The sequence below is a fragment of the Anser cygnoides genome, chromosome 15 (assembly GCF_040182565.1).
Source record: "Anser cygnoides isolate HZ-2024a breed goose chromosome 15, Taihu_goose_T2T_genome, whole genome shotgun sequence".
Taxonomy (NCBI): domain Eukaryota; kingdom Metazoa; phylum Chordata; class Aves; order Anseriformes; family Anatidae; genus Anser; species Anser cygnoides.
In genome coordinates, this window is record NC_089887.1 from 9,252,591 (window position 1) to 9,268,348 (window position 15,758).

General features: G+C 43.1%; 1 protein-coding gene across 1 annotated transcript in view; it reads right to left on the bottom strand.

Annotated features, from left to right (window-relative positions):
- XYLT1 (xylosyltransferase 1) overlaps nucleotides 1-15,758 on the bottom strand; it is a 192,437-nt gene that overhangs the window by 24,246 nt on the left and 152,433 nt on the right. The window contains exons 6-8 of the mRNA XM_048061443.2: nucleotides 8,783-8,999; nucleotides 5,858-6,034; nucleotides 1,850-2,112 (exon numbers count right to left, since the gene is read on the bottom strand). Coding sequence (XP_047917400.1) covers nucleotides 1,850-2,112; nucleotides 5,858-6,034; nucleotides 8,783-8,999 — 657 coding nt within the window. The remainder of the gene's footprint in view (nucleotides 1-1,849; nucleotides 2,113-5,857; nucleotides 6,035-8,782; nucleotides 9,000-15,758) is intronic.

Below are 15,758 nucleotides of genomic sequence, written 5' to 3' on the forward strand. Positions count from 1 at the left end.
AATGAGCTGGGGTTGTGACTGCAATATCAGCTAACTTCCTGCTGCTGTGGGCCGTAACGGCACAGGGAATATTGTCAAGGTGTTCAGCCCAAATATATTCCTGCTGTTACAGCTTCAGAGACATGCAAAATTACAGGAGGGCAGGAGCAAGTGCATATATGCACACGTGGAAAGAACAGAGTATCCAGAGAGAAAAGATGTGAATCATAAACCTGAGGATTACCCATTTTTCTGTGATTTAAACTGGACACTGACGCTTTGAGGGGGCTTAGGTAGGTATGAAAATAAAGCCTCCACTACATACCACTGCTTGCAGTTGTTCCTTGCACTGTTTTGTGAGGCTGCAGCCCACTCTAAAGGAGCTTTCCTTTATCCTGGAGACAGCTGCAGTCAGTGGGGGATGATGTGACTTCCCTGTATATAATCTGAGCAAGCTTGAAAAGCACCTTGAGTTCCTATGCAGTGAAAAGCTCCCCAGAAATGAAACTGATTATTGATATAAATCATCATTGGAACACCACCAAAAGGAATAAGCACAGAAGTAATTGTTAAATTATTTCAGTACTGGTTATACATAGCTCTCATCCTCGCTGCTGGCTTCACTCTGCAGGACAAATGACCCAGGACTTCTTTTGGTCTGCCTTTATTTCATATAAGGAAGTCAGGCTACTAGTGATTATTTATATCTAATTGTTATTGATCATTTATTGCTTTGCACTGGTAACCTTTACTGGCAAGGCTGTAATAGGAATCTGGACCACTTACTGCCACATCTTTCTAAATAGGACATTGCTCAGCACTTCCATGACTAAGTAAGAAGGTCACGGCGCATTCAGTTCCTTCAAGAACACAAGAGGGGCCAACTCTATCTGTCAAAACACAAGGACTCTCTTCCATGCTTGCTGACTTAGGCTGTATGTGTTTTCCATTAAGATTACAAAAGGCAGGGTCCCAAAAATACACTCTGAAGAAGGAATTAAGAGACTGTAATGTAAGACTTTAAAAGAAGAACGCTCTCAGCTTTGAATCTAAACAGCCTCAAATGTGTTTGCAGGCAGCAAGCATCCACCATGAGGTGAGTCTTTTCTGTTGAAGTCTAAAACCAGGAATTCTTCCTTCAAAACCTTTTTACGCTGAACTCTTATTTGCTAGGCTTATATATTCTAAATTCCTTTTTCACATAAGTTTTTTTTTTCTCCTAGTAAGGGCCTTTATTTGCTATATATATATATATATATATATGTATGTATTTATATATACATACACTTTATTTATTCGATGTTAATGGATCCCACCTGTTGCAAGATTTTTGGCACAGACAGCTGCAGGAAGCAAGCAGCAAACCCAGCTCAAGCAAGTAGTTCTCTGTGCTCCATGTATGCACCCACGGGAGCAAACAAGCAAGGGCCATTAACCAGCCTGGTTTAGATTAATTCTGAAATCCTGTCCTGTGTTTTTGGTAAGCATAATAGAGGTGAACGTGACCTCTGCTGCAATCACACAGAGGGTTTAGGAGCTGTGGGTATAATACACTCACTGAAATTAATAAAGAAAACGCAGCAGCGGGGGCAGCAGCGCCCAACTGGATCCTGTCAGTCTTCATTAGGCTGCAAAGGAGCTCCTTAAAAGTGCAGAAAACAGGTCACATAACGTCAGCCCTGACTAACCAACAGTTTATTACAGGCATAAATACTCCTGGAAATAAGCGCTTTACTCTTGCAGCTGCCTTGGCCCTGGTTATTGCGCTCTGAGCCAGGACATCCAAGTGGATGAACCTCCTCCAGCGTCCTGCAGTCCAGCCTGCCTCCGCAGAAGCACCCAGAAAAAAGACAGAATGACCCAAACTAACCGGCAGCTGTTGTCTCCAGTAGTGTGAAATGAAGTCTCGGCTCTCCGCAGGCCCAGGCGGGAGAATGCGTGGTACATGGTGAGCGCAACGTCGCTGAGGGTGTGCACGCCATCAGGCTCGTCATACACGTTCTCCCAGTATGACCGGAGGCCGGGGGTGCCAGACGGGTAGTTGCCATACAGGTAATAATCCAGCTGGCCAATTATCTCCTGATTGACCACAGCTTCAAATTTGCGGGCAAAGAAAGTCGGCCTGGCAGTCTGCTGTGGGGATACAAAAGAAAAAGACACCAGAGTGAGCTCCCATTTTTAGTCATGACACCGTGTCCTAAGCAATAGGTTGGAGCTGAGGGCATGAACAGAACTTCCCCACAGCCAAAGGTGACTTAAACGGCGACCGTGGTTGAGATTCAGATAGAAACTATGCAATTACTCAGTGAAAATGGTTCTGCTCTGTTGCAGAAATGCAGATCCCTGCCCTCCCTGCAAGCCTCTCCTGTGGTGAACAGGCGGCCACGACGTGAGGCCTACCTGCGTGCAGTCAGCCCGAGGTCTCCTTGAGGCGGCCGGCCCTACATGAATGCTCTGCCCTGGGCTAAGTGTCACCCTTTCAGAATAAATTTCTTTGCAAACAGGAATAAGTTGACTATGCCCACCAAGGATGCTGAATCAGATCAGACCAACAAAGAAGCCCAGCAGAGGTCTCCATACCAGTCAGTAGGCTTCAAGTGCCCTTAATGGGAAGTTCTCCATCAGTGGGCCACCTCGGCTTAGGGGAGACTATGCTGAGGTTTTGAGAACATACTGCTGTTGTGTGAAACCCCAAATGAACGGGGTGATTACAGCAGTCTCCACAGCTCTGCTCAGTATATTGTCATTGCAAACAACCTTATCTTCCTGATTTTTCAGGCAGTACTGCATTCAAATGAGGGGAAAATGCTAAATCGTTTTAGGACATGAAAATGAAGACAAACTAGATGTTATGGCTGTTGCTAATATGTAGGATATGGAAAAAATCATGTTAAATAAAATGGACAGTTTAAGGAAAATCATGGGTTGCACTGTTACTCTTCTGATAGAAAAGGATCCTTTGTTACTTGGACATGGGATTTTAGAGCACTATACATTGTTTATTGATTTGAAAAGCATTTTTGGAAGAAAAATAAATTGAGTGTGACAACCAGCCATTTAAAACATCAGAAATTCAACATTTTCCATACCTATCTCTTATGATGCATTTTATCCCTTCTGTTTAAGGACAGACAGAACAAATAACACACAACTCCGTCATTTGCGTCATCCAATTAAATGGTTCAAGTGGGTCAGTTATTTTGAAATAATGGCTAGGATAACCCTAGAAGTCAACTCGCATTAAGGTAAGGTGCACTTTTAAAACTCGGTCACAATTCCTCAATCACTTTACAAACTACTCTGCAGGCACATACTCTCACAGGGAAGAGACTATTTACAGCAGAATAACTAATGCAACGTGCGAACATGTCTCAGTGAAAACAAAGCTGTAGGAGGTTATTTAGACAGAGCTAATGCTGGTGAATAAAACAGGGCAGGGCTCATCCTCCGCTCTTGAGGACAAGTGGTGTGATGCAGCTTGCATCCATATGGCTTGGACTGTTCCCTATAGACAGAGGGGCCTCATTTACCTGCGCTGGCTGTAGGGAACAACTCCTGGCCCTTTCTCCTGAGCCATGCTGACGCATTGCTAGTTGGCATGGGTCAAAAATATGCCACAGAGAATGCTAACATTTAAACAGTGTGGATTACTGCGTGCCAGTTCTTAGCACATGGCCTGGTCTTGCTTCATTCATTGGTGTAAATACAATAAAAATGGCTACTGTAACTTAGGACGAAATATGGTGCTTTCACCCGACTCTAGTGACACAGACACAAATTTCTTTCATGTCTGGTTTCAAAAGCAGTTATCCTCATAGCCCACAGAGATACCAGAATTACGGCACAGATTAGGTTCTTTCCCTGCTGTCCATTCTTCGCATATTTGCAGAAAAAAACAGTCACTTGAAGCAATGCTCTTTTTATTTATCTTAGTGCATGAATGCCTTGTTGGTCTCCTCCGAACGAACTCTCTAAGCCACACACTACCCTTAATTCAAGAGCCTTCTCCAGCCCTTCTCCCCTCCTGCCTCAGACAGGTCTGATGGCTAGCTTCTAGGGAAGCAACACAAACGTCTGGATATCAAGACTGTGAGATAGCATGTCTATTATTCCCAAACACCCGGTTAGCAGGAACCAGTATAATTTTGGAAAAAAAAAAAAAATCTGTGCAAGAAATTTAAGGTAACTGTCATGGCAGAAGACATTACTTTTTCTCTGCAGGTGCTAACCACGTTGTGCCAGGAGCCACCTCCCGCTGCCTTGCTCAGGAAGGCTCTCCACATGCAGGAGGGATGGGGAAGGCTCTCTGTATCAGCCTGGAGACCCTGCAGCACTGGAACATGTCATTAGGCTGGCAGGCAGGCAGCAAAGCATCCTGTGGGCACGGGGCTCAGAAGAGGCAGAGCAGCATTTTGCCTGTATGGATTTGTTGCTATGGTGGTAACAGGATTCTGGGAGAGATGCCACCTGCGACTGAGGCTTCTCAGCTTCTGACCAGTCCCATAGAGATTTTTTGCTCTGCACTTGACACAATTGCAGGTACACTACTGGTTTATACACTACTCAAAAAACATCAGCTTTTCAAAGTGCTTTGTTTTGCCTTGCTAGTATTTGGGCATGGGTTCTGAGGTGCCAAGGAGTTCAAAAGTGCTTGAGATGGTTGAAAATTCTTTTGAGGATGTTCATTTTTACTCTGAGGCGGCACATGCTGTGGGCTCTCTGATCTCCTCCTCTGCAGCTTGCTTTGTGCCTCTGTGGGAACTGCCAGCAAGCCCTCCGGTGCAGTGTGTTCATCTGAGGGGCTCTCTCATAGGGCAAGTGTCAGAAGTTGCCTTTACATCTATTCTAATGCTGATCTTTCCCTTGCTGCTCAGTTTGCCCGATTGTTTTTTGAAATGTTGTTGTGGGTTGTTTTCCCAGCCTGGAGCAGGTCAGCCCTGGCAGACTTGCAGGAGTGTTTTAAGGCTTGCCATTTATTGTGTGCTGGACACTTTCCTGGGATCAGAGTCTGGGACAGCAGAGACCCTCTTAGATCATTTGCTCTTTTCGTGAGCGCCCGTGTCACTGACTTCAGCTGTGTCTGGTAGGCAGCACAGTACAATAAAGAAATGGTCTCTGTTTTGGAGCAGTCATCATTTTTGTGCTGTAGGGTAACACATTCCCCATCCCACACAAAGCCTGAACAAATATGCTTTATGCAGGGAACCTCAAGGAGCTGTAGGGACAGAACTGCAAATCTGGTGACCTTGAAACAAGCAGTCATTCATTCTTAACAGAAGATACACAGGCCAGACAGACACAGTCTGGAGAGCCAGTGCTCCCCTGAGCACAAGGATTTGCTCTCATGTCTGTCTTGAGGAAATCATATCACAAAGGAACCGATTAAACTTTTTAAGGCAGTCCTGCCAAGCCTGGTTAACTAGCAGGCACTCCAGTCAATTTTTAAGCTTTATTCCAAATACAAAAAACACTTCTACATAATGAAAGCTGGGACATTCATGAAATCACAAAAGCACCTGAGCTGGAACTTCAAAAACCAAACCAAACCAAAACAAACTGGTACAGTGTGAGGTGCGTCAAGCTTCCCTCCTTTCTAGCACAGCAGATCCACCAATGCCAGATCCACCAGTCCGAAGAGCCTCCCCACTTGGGACCTTGCCACACAGCAGTCAAGGGCTAAAATACAGGACAGCAAATTTGTCGTTCTCCTAAAATGAAGATGAGAGCATCCTAACACCTCTTTCTCCACCTTGCTTGATGGGATGGAAGCTTCCCTTCCTACAACCTGCTGCAGCCAAGTAGCTGGATTGCTCTCCACACCCCGGCAGAGGTGGAAAACCTTCTTTGTGGGTACCAGAGAAGAGAATGGTTCAGTTACCTGGAATCTGTGGAAGTCTGCTGGTTTGAAGTCATTAGGTGAACAGCCACACCAGTCAACGATGTGCTTGTACTGACACTTGCAGCCAAGTTTACGATTCCAGTTTGTGATGCGCAGATTGTTGTCCACCATGGAGTCACAGTATGGGCTATTTTCCAGAACAGTGTGAAAGAAGGACTGCAATAAAACAGATCAGATCAGTACATCCAGGTCTTTGGACTTCCCTCTTCTCCTTCCCTTCCCTATGGGCCTGAACCTAATGCAGGTGACTTACTTTCTCTCAGAATGAGAGAATTACTGAACTCTACCATTTTGCCATGTACAAAGAGCACCCCACACATAAATGGTCTATCAAGTCTTAAAAATCCCAGCACACTACACACAGACACTCCCAAACTGTAATAACAGACAGTTGAGGCCATGCCACAATAACCTGGCACAGAATAATCACACTTCTGAAATGACCAGCTTTGGGCATCAGAATCCAAAGGGCTCCAGGAAAGGCAACAGTGCTAGCAATTACTTTACTTTTATTTCAGCTGTAAGAGCAGTTCTTAGAAACTCCCATTATTTCTCTTTGTAACTTAGTCCTAATGGTCTAACAGATTTAGGACTATTTTCCCGAGCAATGTATTGATAATAAATCTCAAGTTGTTTCCGAAGACAATTCTCAAACCCCAGCCACCACCCTGGTAACTACGAAAAATGGTCTCAGCTCCTGCATGGGTCTATGCATCTTCCAGCACTCCGAAACCACTGCTAGTTGAATGGCCTTGTACTGAAGTATACAGTTCACCCCAGGCATCAGAAGGACATTCTGCCTCCTGCAATTACATCTGAAATCATAAGTCTTTATTTGCTGACTCAAGGCAGGAAGGAATTCCTATTGGGCTATCCTAATTATATCTCCATAGTATCAGCTATTACATAAATCATGAGTAATGGGGACTGATATAGCAGGTTAACAGTTCAGTGAAGGCAGGGTGATTTTAAGAAGCTAGCCATGTATCTTGCAAAGAAAACCTTGTAGAGAGAAGCTATGGAATAAGATCAAATTTAGCTCTGCAAGAGATAATTTTAGGAGCAGGGACTTCTCTTTAAAATCAGTAATAGCAAGATCTATAAATAACCAGCAAACCACTAGCATGGCTGGCCCCCAAATAATCCCCCCTACCCTTTTTAATGTTAAATGACAGCTCAGTGAATATGGATTTTATGCTTGAACTGTGTGGTTAAACCCATAAAGGCATCCATTCTCATTCAAGCGAGAGGAAGAAAAAAAAAACCCTACCCAATTACCCATTGCCCTGTGTCCTTTCATAATGATACAGAAATTTTTCCTAGATAATGGATGAAAAGGTTATCGGAGTTGAGAGAAAAGGTGATTTTTAACAGAAATGGGATTAGAGCAAGATTACTCAACGTGTGTGTGGAATAATAAACTCCTATCATAAGATGACAATCGCTGCACTCCACGGCAAGCTAATAAGCCTAAATTTGCAAGATTGGTCTCATCAATCCCTCAGAATGTTCAGGGGCTGCTGGCGAGGATGAAAGCTGTCATTTTAAAGGCAGTCACAGGGTCTCGTTGGGATGGCTGCATGCTACGTACCCTGGGAGCAGAGCCTGACACGCCAGGGCAGCGCTGTACCTGCCAGGCAGGTGTAGCACAGCCTGCAGGGCTCTGGGCTGTGTTTGGAGAAACCACATCTCCCCGACAAACTGCTGCATGCCAGACAAAAACCCATCCCGGTGTGCGCTCCTGTCTGCACCACATGTAGCCAAACAATTCCTGAGTGATCTAAATGGTTTGTGATGATGCCTTCTAGCTGAGTTTTGAACAGAACAATAAACCTTTGTTGGTAGAGTTCTTATTTTTAAATAAAAGGGATGGGTAATAGTGAGGAAAGCTACTTATGAAGAAAATTCACCAGGTCTAATAGCCTTCAAAGGCTTTGCAGAGGAACAATTAGCAAGTAAATGGCAGCCGGATTTTTGGTTGTTCAGAAATTCATTAATAGGCTTAGAAGTATAAAACAAAGCCACTCTTTGGAAAGATATCCCACAAACAAAGAAATCGACTGAACAACTGCAGAAGTAGTTCTAACGCTAAAGGGCTTACTCATCACAAGAATCAAATTCTCATTACCAACAGCAGGATGATCCCAAGCCCACTGAAATCAGGCAAAATCCTCCCTAACTTCCACACGCGGGTCAGGGCCCAGCCCTTAGTGCGAAGCGCAGCCTTTACTCGGCAGGCCGGGGCCGAGTTTAAGAGGGGCTTAGGGCTTAAGAGGGGCTTGAGAGGGACCAGTGAGGTGCTTGTCCCCCTGTACTCGGCTCTGGTGAGGCTGCACCTTGAGTGCTGTGTTCAGCTTTGGGTCCCTCACTACAAGAAGGACATCGAGGCCCTGGAACGTGTCCAGAAGCTGGAGAAGGTCCTGGAACACAAGTCCTGTCAGGAGCGGCTGAGGGAACTGGGGGTGTTTGGTCTGGAGAAGAGGAGGCTCAGAGGAGACCTTATTGCTCTCTACAGCTACCTGAAAGGAAGGTGTGGGGAGCTGGAGGTCGGCCTCTTCTCAGAGGTAACTAGTGAAAGGACTAGAGGGAATGGCCTCAAGTTGTGCCGGGGAGGTTCAGGTTGGAAATTAGGAGAAATTTCCTCTCAGAAAGAGCAGTCAGGCATTGGGACGGGCTGCCCAGGGAGGTGGTGGAGTCACTGTCCCTGGGGGTGTTCAAGGAAAGGTTGCACGTGGTGTTTAGGGACGTGGTTCAGTGGGTGACTTTGGTGGTAGGGGGATGGTTGGACCACATGATCTTGGAGGGCTTTTCCAACCATTATGATTCGAGGATTCTATGATCTCTGGGACAAGCACAAAAGTTGCAGTTTTGAAAACAGGGAAGGATTGCTCTGAATTCACATACCTCAGCAGGCAGCAATGTGTAAGAATAAAACCTCTTCATCTTTGTTACAAGATCATCGTTGGAAAAAGTCACATACTCCACAAACTTTCTGTTGAGAAGAAACCAGTCCGACCCTCCATCGACGGCAATTCCCTCTGGGATCTTCCGGTCCCCCAGGCGCCACATGTGTGTATCGCACTCCAGGAAAAGCCGATCCAGTCCCTGTTTTCGAATAAATCTGAGGGAGTACAAAACCAGCCATTAGAAGTTAATTTGTGTTTTATTATCAGCACCAGCTCTATAAATAAAGAAGCTACTTTCTCAAACAAGAAAAGGATAAAGAGGTCACTTGTTTATATTTCTGCTCTACTCGTAAATAACACAGAGAGGTTTAATAAATGATTAATAATTTATACATTCAGTTATAGGGGCAAAGATCAACAAATTGCTTTTAAATGTCATTTACACCTTCTGTTGTCCTAAGACAAAACTGTGCAAGTTACAGAGCCCTGTGGTGTGAAAATTTGTAATGTTCATTAACTCTTTACACTCTTTACACTGAAGAATCTCCATAATGTAATAAGGAACTAAACTCAGCCTGTGGGATAGGCTCCTGCCTCAAAATAAATGTGCAGTTTTTGAAAAACAACAAACTGTACATGAAGGCAAAATGACCAATTACCTTCTATGTTATTATTCCATGAATTTTTCTACTGGGGTATAGCTAATTAGGAAGAAATACAATTGCATTGCTCTTTGCTGTAGAATGAGTATGTTTGCTCCATTTTCAAGTCTACAGGGAATGTTTTGTTTACTGCTGAACCATGAATACGAGGAGCAACTGCAGAACTGTAGTGTTATGGAAATGAATTATCTGAGACCAATATAACAAGAAAAAAGAGTTGGGAAATCAATCTGTGTTTGCAAACACGTTGGACTGGATGCCCACACATGCTTGGGGACTGTCTGATACAAGTTTCTATTTGTTATTCCATTTTCAGAATAATTTCCCCAAAAGGGAAGCAGGACAGCCATGAATTAGCACACATTTACGCATGGGGACTGAGTGCATTAATAACAGCAAGTTGCTGTACTGAATACATCCCACGTGTTCCGAGGAGTAAGAAACACCAGCTAACCAGACTGTTTATAGTAATGAACATGCACAAGCTAATGGGCCAAGACCGCAGGTCTCACCGGATTTAAGACTGCAGGCTAACAGGAGCTGCAGAACCTACAGAGAGAAGCACAACCTGAGAAGTGTATTTCCTTCTGGGCTGAGCACAGATGGTGCGAGACCAGCATCACCCTGCCCCACACTGCACTGGAAGAAGAAACAGCCCCCCAGCGCCTGCCCTTGGAGCCACCACTGCTGGGGCAGCATGCTGCCTTGCCTAAATGATACTGAGCTACACCAGCTGTGGTACCGGGCTTCTTAGAAATGTTTTAGGGTTAGGAAGCCAAGAAAACATTTAAATGGTCCTTAAACATGTGCAGCCCAAGGAAGGAGAAAAGAAGCAAAAGCTAAGGAACACCAAAGCTTTCTGGACTGCTACATCTGGAAACAGGAACATCTGCCCACCTTGTACGCTAACTCCCTAAAGTTTCATTCCCTACCAATCAAAGAACTGAGAAAAAGTTATAGAACAGTGCATATTAATTTTCAAAAGGACCACAAATGACTTCAGGGTCTATGTCCTGCTAATAGGTCTCTCTCTCTTCTCACAGTATGAGAAGAATAGCTCCTCTGTTAACACAACAGTGCCGAGAATGTGCAGACGTGAGCAGCAGAATTTTTCTTTCCATGAACAAGTTTCTAATTTCATGTTCCATTATGAAGGATAATAGAAAAGTCTTGCAATTTTAATGCAGTGCTCTGGAATGTAATCTTCAAATTCAATATTTATGCAGTTATCTCCAAATCAAATATTAATGTGCCTGAAAGTTTGGTCATTTATTTATTTCCTTCAAAACTAAATGCTCATTTGACTTAATTATTTTAAGAAGATAATGGAATTTTATTGACCATATTTAAACAGGAACTCAAAGTTTTTTTCCATGAAGTCATTTCTTCCAGATGCTATCTCTACCACTTTATCATCCTGTATTCTCATTTTCAAATAGAAGGTTTTTTGATTGCAACAGAATCCCCCAAACCACAAGAACTCCTGACCACTTCAAAACCCCTCAACATACAAACTACCTCAGCCTACATTACATGATAGGGCTTACAGCTAACTAATCCCCAAAAGCTCAGCTATACAACTTCAGCTTTACTGTCTGAAACTGGCAATGGAAGAGTATGGCCACTTTCAAAGCAGGAAGGTCCCAGTAAGTCTAGACTCTCACAGCTTCATGTTTTCCAAAATAGTCAACAGGCTCCTTTTTTTGCGTATGTACACAGTTCTATGATTTTCTGAGTTAATGTCTCAAGCAAATCTTGGCATATAGAGTGAAGAAAGACAATCCTTTATGAGCACAAGTGTTTTCACAATAAATCTCTGTCCCAAAATCCTATACAACAAGGTTCTTGGAAGAAAACTAAATGCACTTTCCAACCATTCCTCTTCCAGCGAGGCAGCACAGCCAAATGAAGAGCAGCAATACCTCTGGGGACCTGCAAACCCCAACTCTTTTGCTAATGCTTCTTGAAGCCTTCCTAGGAACACCACATCAGCCTCTAAGTAGCAGTAACCAAATAGGAAGCAGCACTTCTCAGAAGGCTCACTCTTACTCGGCCTGCTTCACACACGGTTACTATACCTAAATAGTGTAACATGTTAGCATAGCAAATAATTTCCATTTATCTGTGAAGCAGTATTTTATACCTGGGGCTTTGAAGACACAGCTCTCTATTGGGCACTTGCTCGTTACCCGTTTATGTTCCTTGGGAGCCAGTTGGACCCAGCGTATTTTAGATCTGCCAGGAGCTAAATGATCCTGCCTGAGGATGCAGCAGGTTGTCCTAGCAAGCCTAGGCTGTACTGTACTGCTGGCACACAGAGCTGAACTGCATACCCAAGTGGAAAAGGTGGATGAGGCTTTCTTTTTTCTCCATACTCTCTTCTTGGATGATCAACGTCACTAGCTGCTCTGGCAATAGCAATTTTGGCACTCAGGGAAGCAAGAACTTACTCTAAGCATACTGGATATTACCTGAGGGAAAGCAGAAGGTGCTACCTATATGCTGCGTAAGCCTTGTTAAGAAATCAAAACCCCCTCAAACACGACAAACAGTTCATAAAGATTCTTGACTAGCCATCCAACAATGCTTGCAGCAGCCATGTCTGAGAAGAAAGGTAAGCAGACGGAGGTCAAAAGCATGACCCTACTGATTTATTTCTAGTCTAATGCTGTATGTCATTAGTTTCTTGTTATGCTCAATATAATACTGAAACTACTTTTTATGAAGGCATGCCAAGCTTCAGAAAGAGCTATGAAATGCAAAGATGGTGATTTTCCCCTTATCTCTTTCTTTCTTAGGTTTTGTAGGACACCTAGCAGGTAACTCCTGAATTAACGTTAAAAAAAGCACACAATAGTACTAGCAATAGCATGTCATTAATCTCAGTCAATGTGGACAACTTCTGATGCTTTCTGAAATCCTGAATTTCAGGTAATACTGGCATGCCTCTGACAACTGCAATTGTACTTGCCAGGGCAATGACATATAATTGTATCAACATATGGTTAGCCAAATGCAATGGAGATTGCCATCAGATGAAGACACTTGACCTTTCTCCTGATCTAAGACAAACAACAGGAGGAAAGTAATGATGACATGAAAAGAGAGTCGACCAGGAGAAACTAAAATGAAAATAAAACCAGGGTTAAGAAAAAGCATTTCATTTTACATTGGACCACAGAATGCTCCATCTAAGACCTATTATTCTTTTAATTTTAATCTCTGCATCAAAAGCCTCTAACTGTGAGGAGGTTGCATTGCACTTTCAAGTAACCAGCAAGCAGAGCATAACATCAGTGCATCTTGCCAGCTGAGTTCACCAGCCAGGCAGCTACGGTTCTGAGCGGTGCTGCTTTTGCCCTAATGGTCTCAGGGTTTACAAGGTTCCAGATAAATATTTTTATAGTTCGTTAAAAAAAAACACAACAAAGCACTTTTTGCAGCCCATGGTCTGTTACCCTGAGTATAGCTTGTTAACTGTCCAGACAGCTCACGATGGCAATGTATCTTAAGAAACTCCTCTTATTTTGTTGTCTATTTAAATATTTATAAATGCATTTCAAATGAGACTCTAGGATTGTAACACATGGTGCATTTGTAAGGCATTTAACACATGCTCCTATAACACGAATATAAACACACAGCTCAGCTCTTGCAGTATGTTTCACTGCTAATAAATACTGCTGCAGTTACCTACTATCAGCAAAGATATCACAATCAACTATTGCCCTTTTGAAGAGTTTTCTCCAAGTGATACTGTGTGCCGCAGCGATGCTGAGACCCCCACTACTGGATGCTCACACTGTAAGATCTTAAGAGTCCTGCTGCTTTTTATTTTCCAAAGTCCATGAATGAATAAAACTTTCTTAAGCACCAGAAGCAATCAGGTTGCAACACCTTCCTTATCAGCAAAGGTTTTTGTCTAGAAAGAATACATTATTAAGTCAAAAAGGTTCTTCCTGTGTGTTTCCTGTTTCTGGCCTCTTGCCTAGAAAACTTCTTGCCAAGGTTTTGCTGTTCACCAGGTGTACCTACCGAGACCTCATCATCATTACTCTCTGCGCTAGAAAAGAACTCTAAACAAAAGCTACCAATACATCAGCAAAACAATTCATCACAGGTCTAAAGTCAATGTCAAAGCAAGGAAGGACCTGCAGTGCTTGGAGCTCCACTCATACCACGACAATGTTCTCGTTCATGCCTGTGGACAAACTCTGGACGTTGCTTTGACTGTATCTACTCCTCTTTGAACTCGCTTTAGACAAACATTTGAAGACGTCAGCTATATTTGGTGGGAAAAGTCAAGTAAATATTTCTATGGCTATACGTTCATGAGTGACTGCTTGCTGTCAGTGTTTGCACAGCCTCCTTGGAAACTCTTACTGGAGCCAATGTGTCAGGGGGCATAAAGCAGTAACTTGCAATTGAGGTGACCAGGTAGAAAGCACAGAACAGTAATTTGACAGTCCTGGGGGCAACGCTTGCAACAAACAATTTGTGAGCAACCTCTAGGCTACAATATACCTCCATAAACCAATCACTGAATATTTCTTTGTAATAAGCAAGTTCATAAAATCCAAATCTGCACAGAGCAGTCTCATTCCCTGCCCAGAGATCCTGGTCTCCATGGCAGACATGAAGAAATTCCAGCCAACTGAGACACAACCCTGAGTTCACCCCATTTCCATGAGTAACTCTGTTCCACAAAGGGTTACACAGTACTTCAGAAATCTGAAATAATTAACAGCTGGGTATTTAAGCACAGTGTCCACACAGTGCCAGAGAAGCATCTGCTTTCCTAAAAATGTGATCTGGCAATATGTTTCACTTTTTTTCTTGTGCTCTGTGTTAGCCCTCCAGGGCTAACCCCCCACCTCCCAAAATGGAGTTGAACCTCAAAAAGGGGAATAATGTTAAAAAGCAATAGTACCTACTTTGTCTGTCAAGATTAGGAATAATTCCTCCTGGTACAATGGGCAATTGGGTGTGTAGGAAGTACATAATTCAGAATGCCAGCCGTTTGAAAAGGGGAGGAAAAAACTCTTGGTATAGAAAAAATAGATGGAATAAAAGAGCAGGGGAAATAAAACACGTAACCCACTTTCCAATGTGCTTAAATTGCGGCATCCTGAATACGAACGTTGCGAGGTGAAAAGCAGAATTACTTATTATCTTTCTTTAATTCTCTCACTCTGAAGAAAATATTATGAACACAATACTACCCTAACAATCCCTTAAGCTTTAATGCCACTACACAAACATACATAAACAAAATTATAAAGGCTGGATTTGCTTTAGTAAAACAAGACTTATTTCACATGCATAAGCCAAACCCGTAAGCACACAAACTGAAATGCTGTTGGTAGTTTTGACCACAGTGCTATATGCTCAGAAGTTGACTAGGAACATAGGGGAAATATTGCTTTTTTAATACCATCAGTGTTGGTCATTTGTCTCTCTGTGCCCTAAAACACAAGCACTGCACTGTGTGGAGCAGCACCAGCGCTGACTTTGGGAGGACCAGGGTCCAGTTCAGAGCAGAGAACAGAGGTGACACAGCCAAGGAAAAGAAGGCAGTGCTACGAGATGCAGTTAGTGACGTTACTCCCTGCCATTTCTTTGGGAACCTAGGAGCTGGGCTGCAAGAAATTATAAGATCAAACAGCTCTATTGGAAGGATTTTCTGACAATCTGCATTACCACTGTGGTTTCCAATATATGTTTAAGCAGTTTTAAACTCAGTGTGCAAGTAAATCATCTGTGTTCAGACAAGAGGCCTGATACCACAAATGCTGGACAATATGAGATTTCGATTTTATACAGTGCAGCAAAAATAGTACAGTTTTTTGAATTGCTCTTTCAAGCTTCAAGTCTACTTTGAAATATTTTGTTACGTGTGGTCCTTCCCAAGCAAGGGCATCTTTATGGAAACCAAACATATATCATGTTTAGGGCATTCTACAAGACGTCCTGCTGAAAGGTGATGGATACACATTTTATCTGGCCATTATTCCATATCTGTAAAGACATAATTGGATTTTTCAAGCTTTACAGTAGATGCCTCATACTCTACATAAATGGTTTCTGTTTCTTTCATATGCAATTTCCTCAGCCTATCCAGTTAATGCTTCAATCACATCACATCTCCACGTGACATTTAGAAGACATTCCTCATGATATTGTCTTCTCGTCTACCCTTTCCTAAGAGTTAACTTGCACTGGTTTTGAAAATCCAAATTTCCATCTGCTGGAAAACCCTCCTTCAGAGAAAGTCTTAAAAAACCTTAATGCTTCTTAACGTTTTAATGTTGA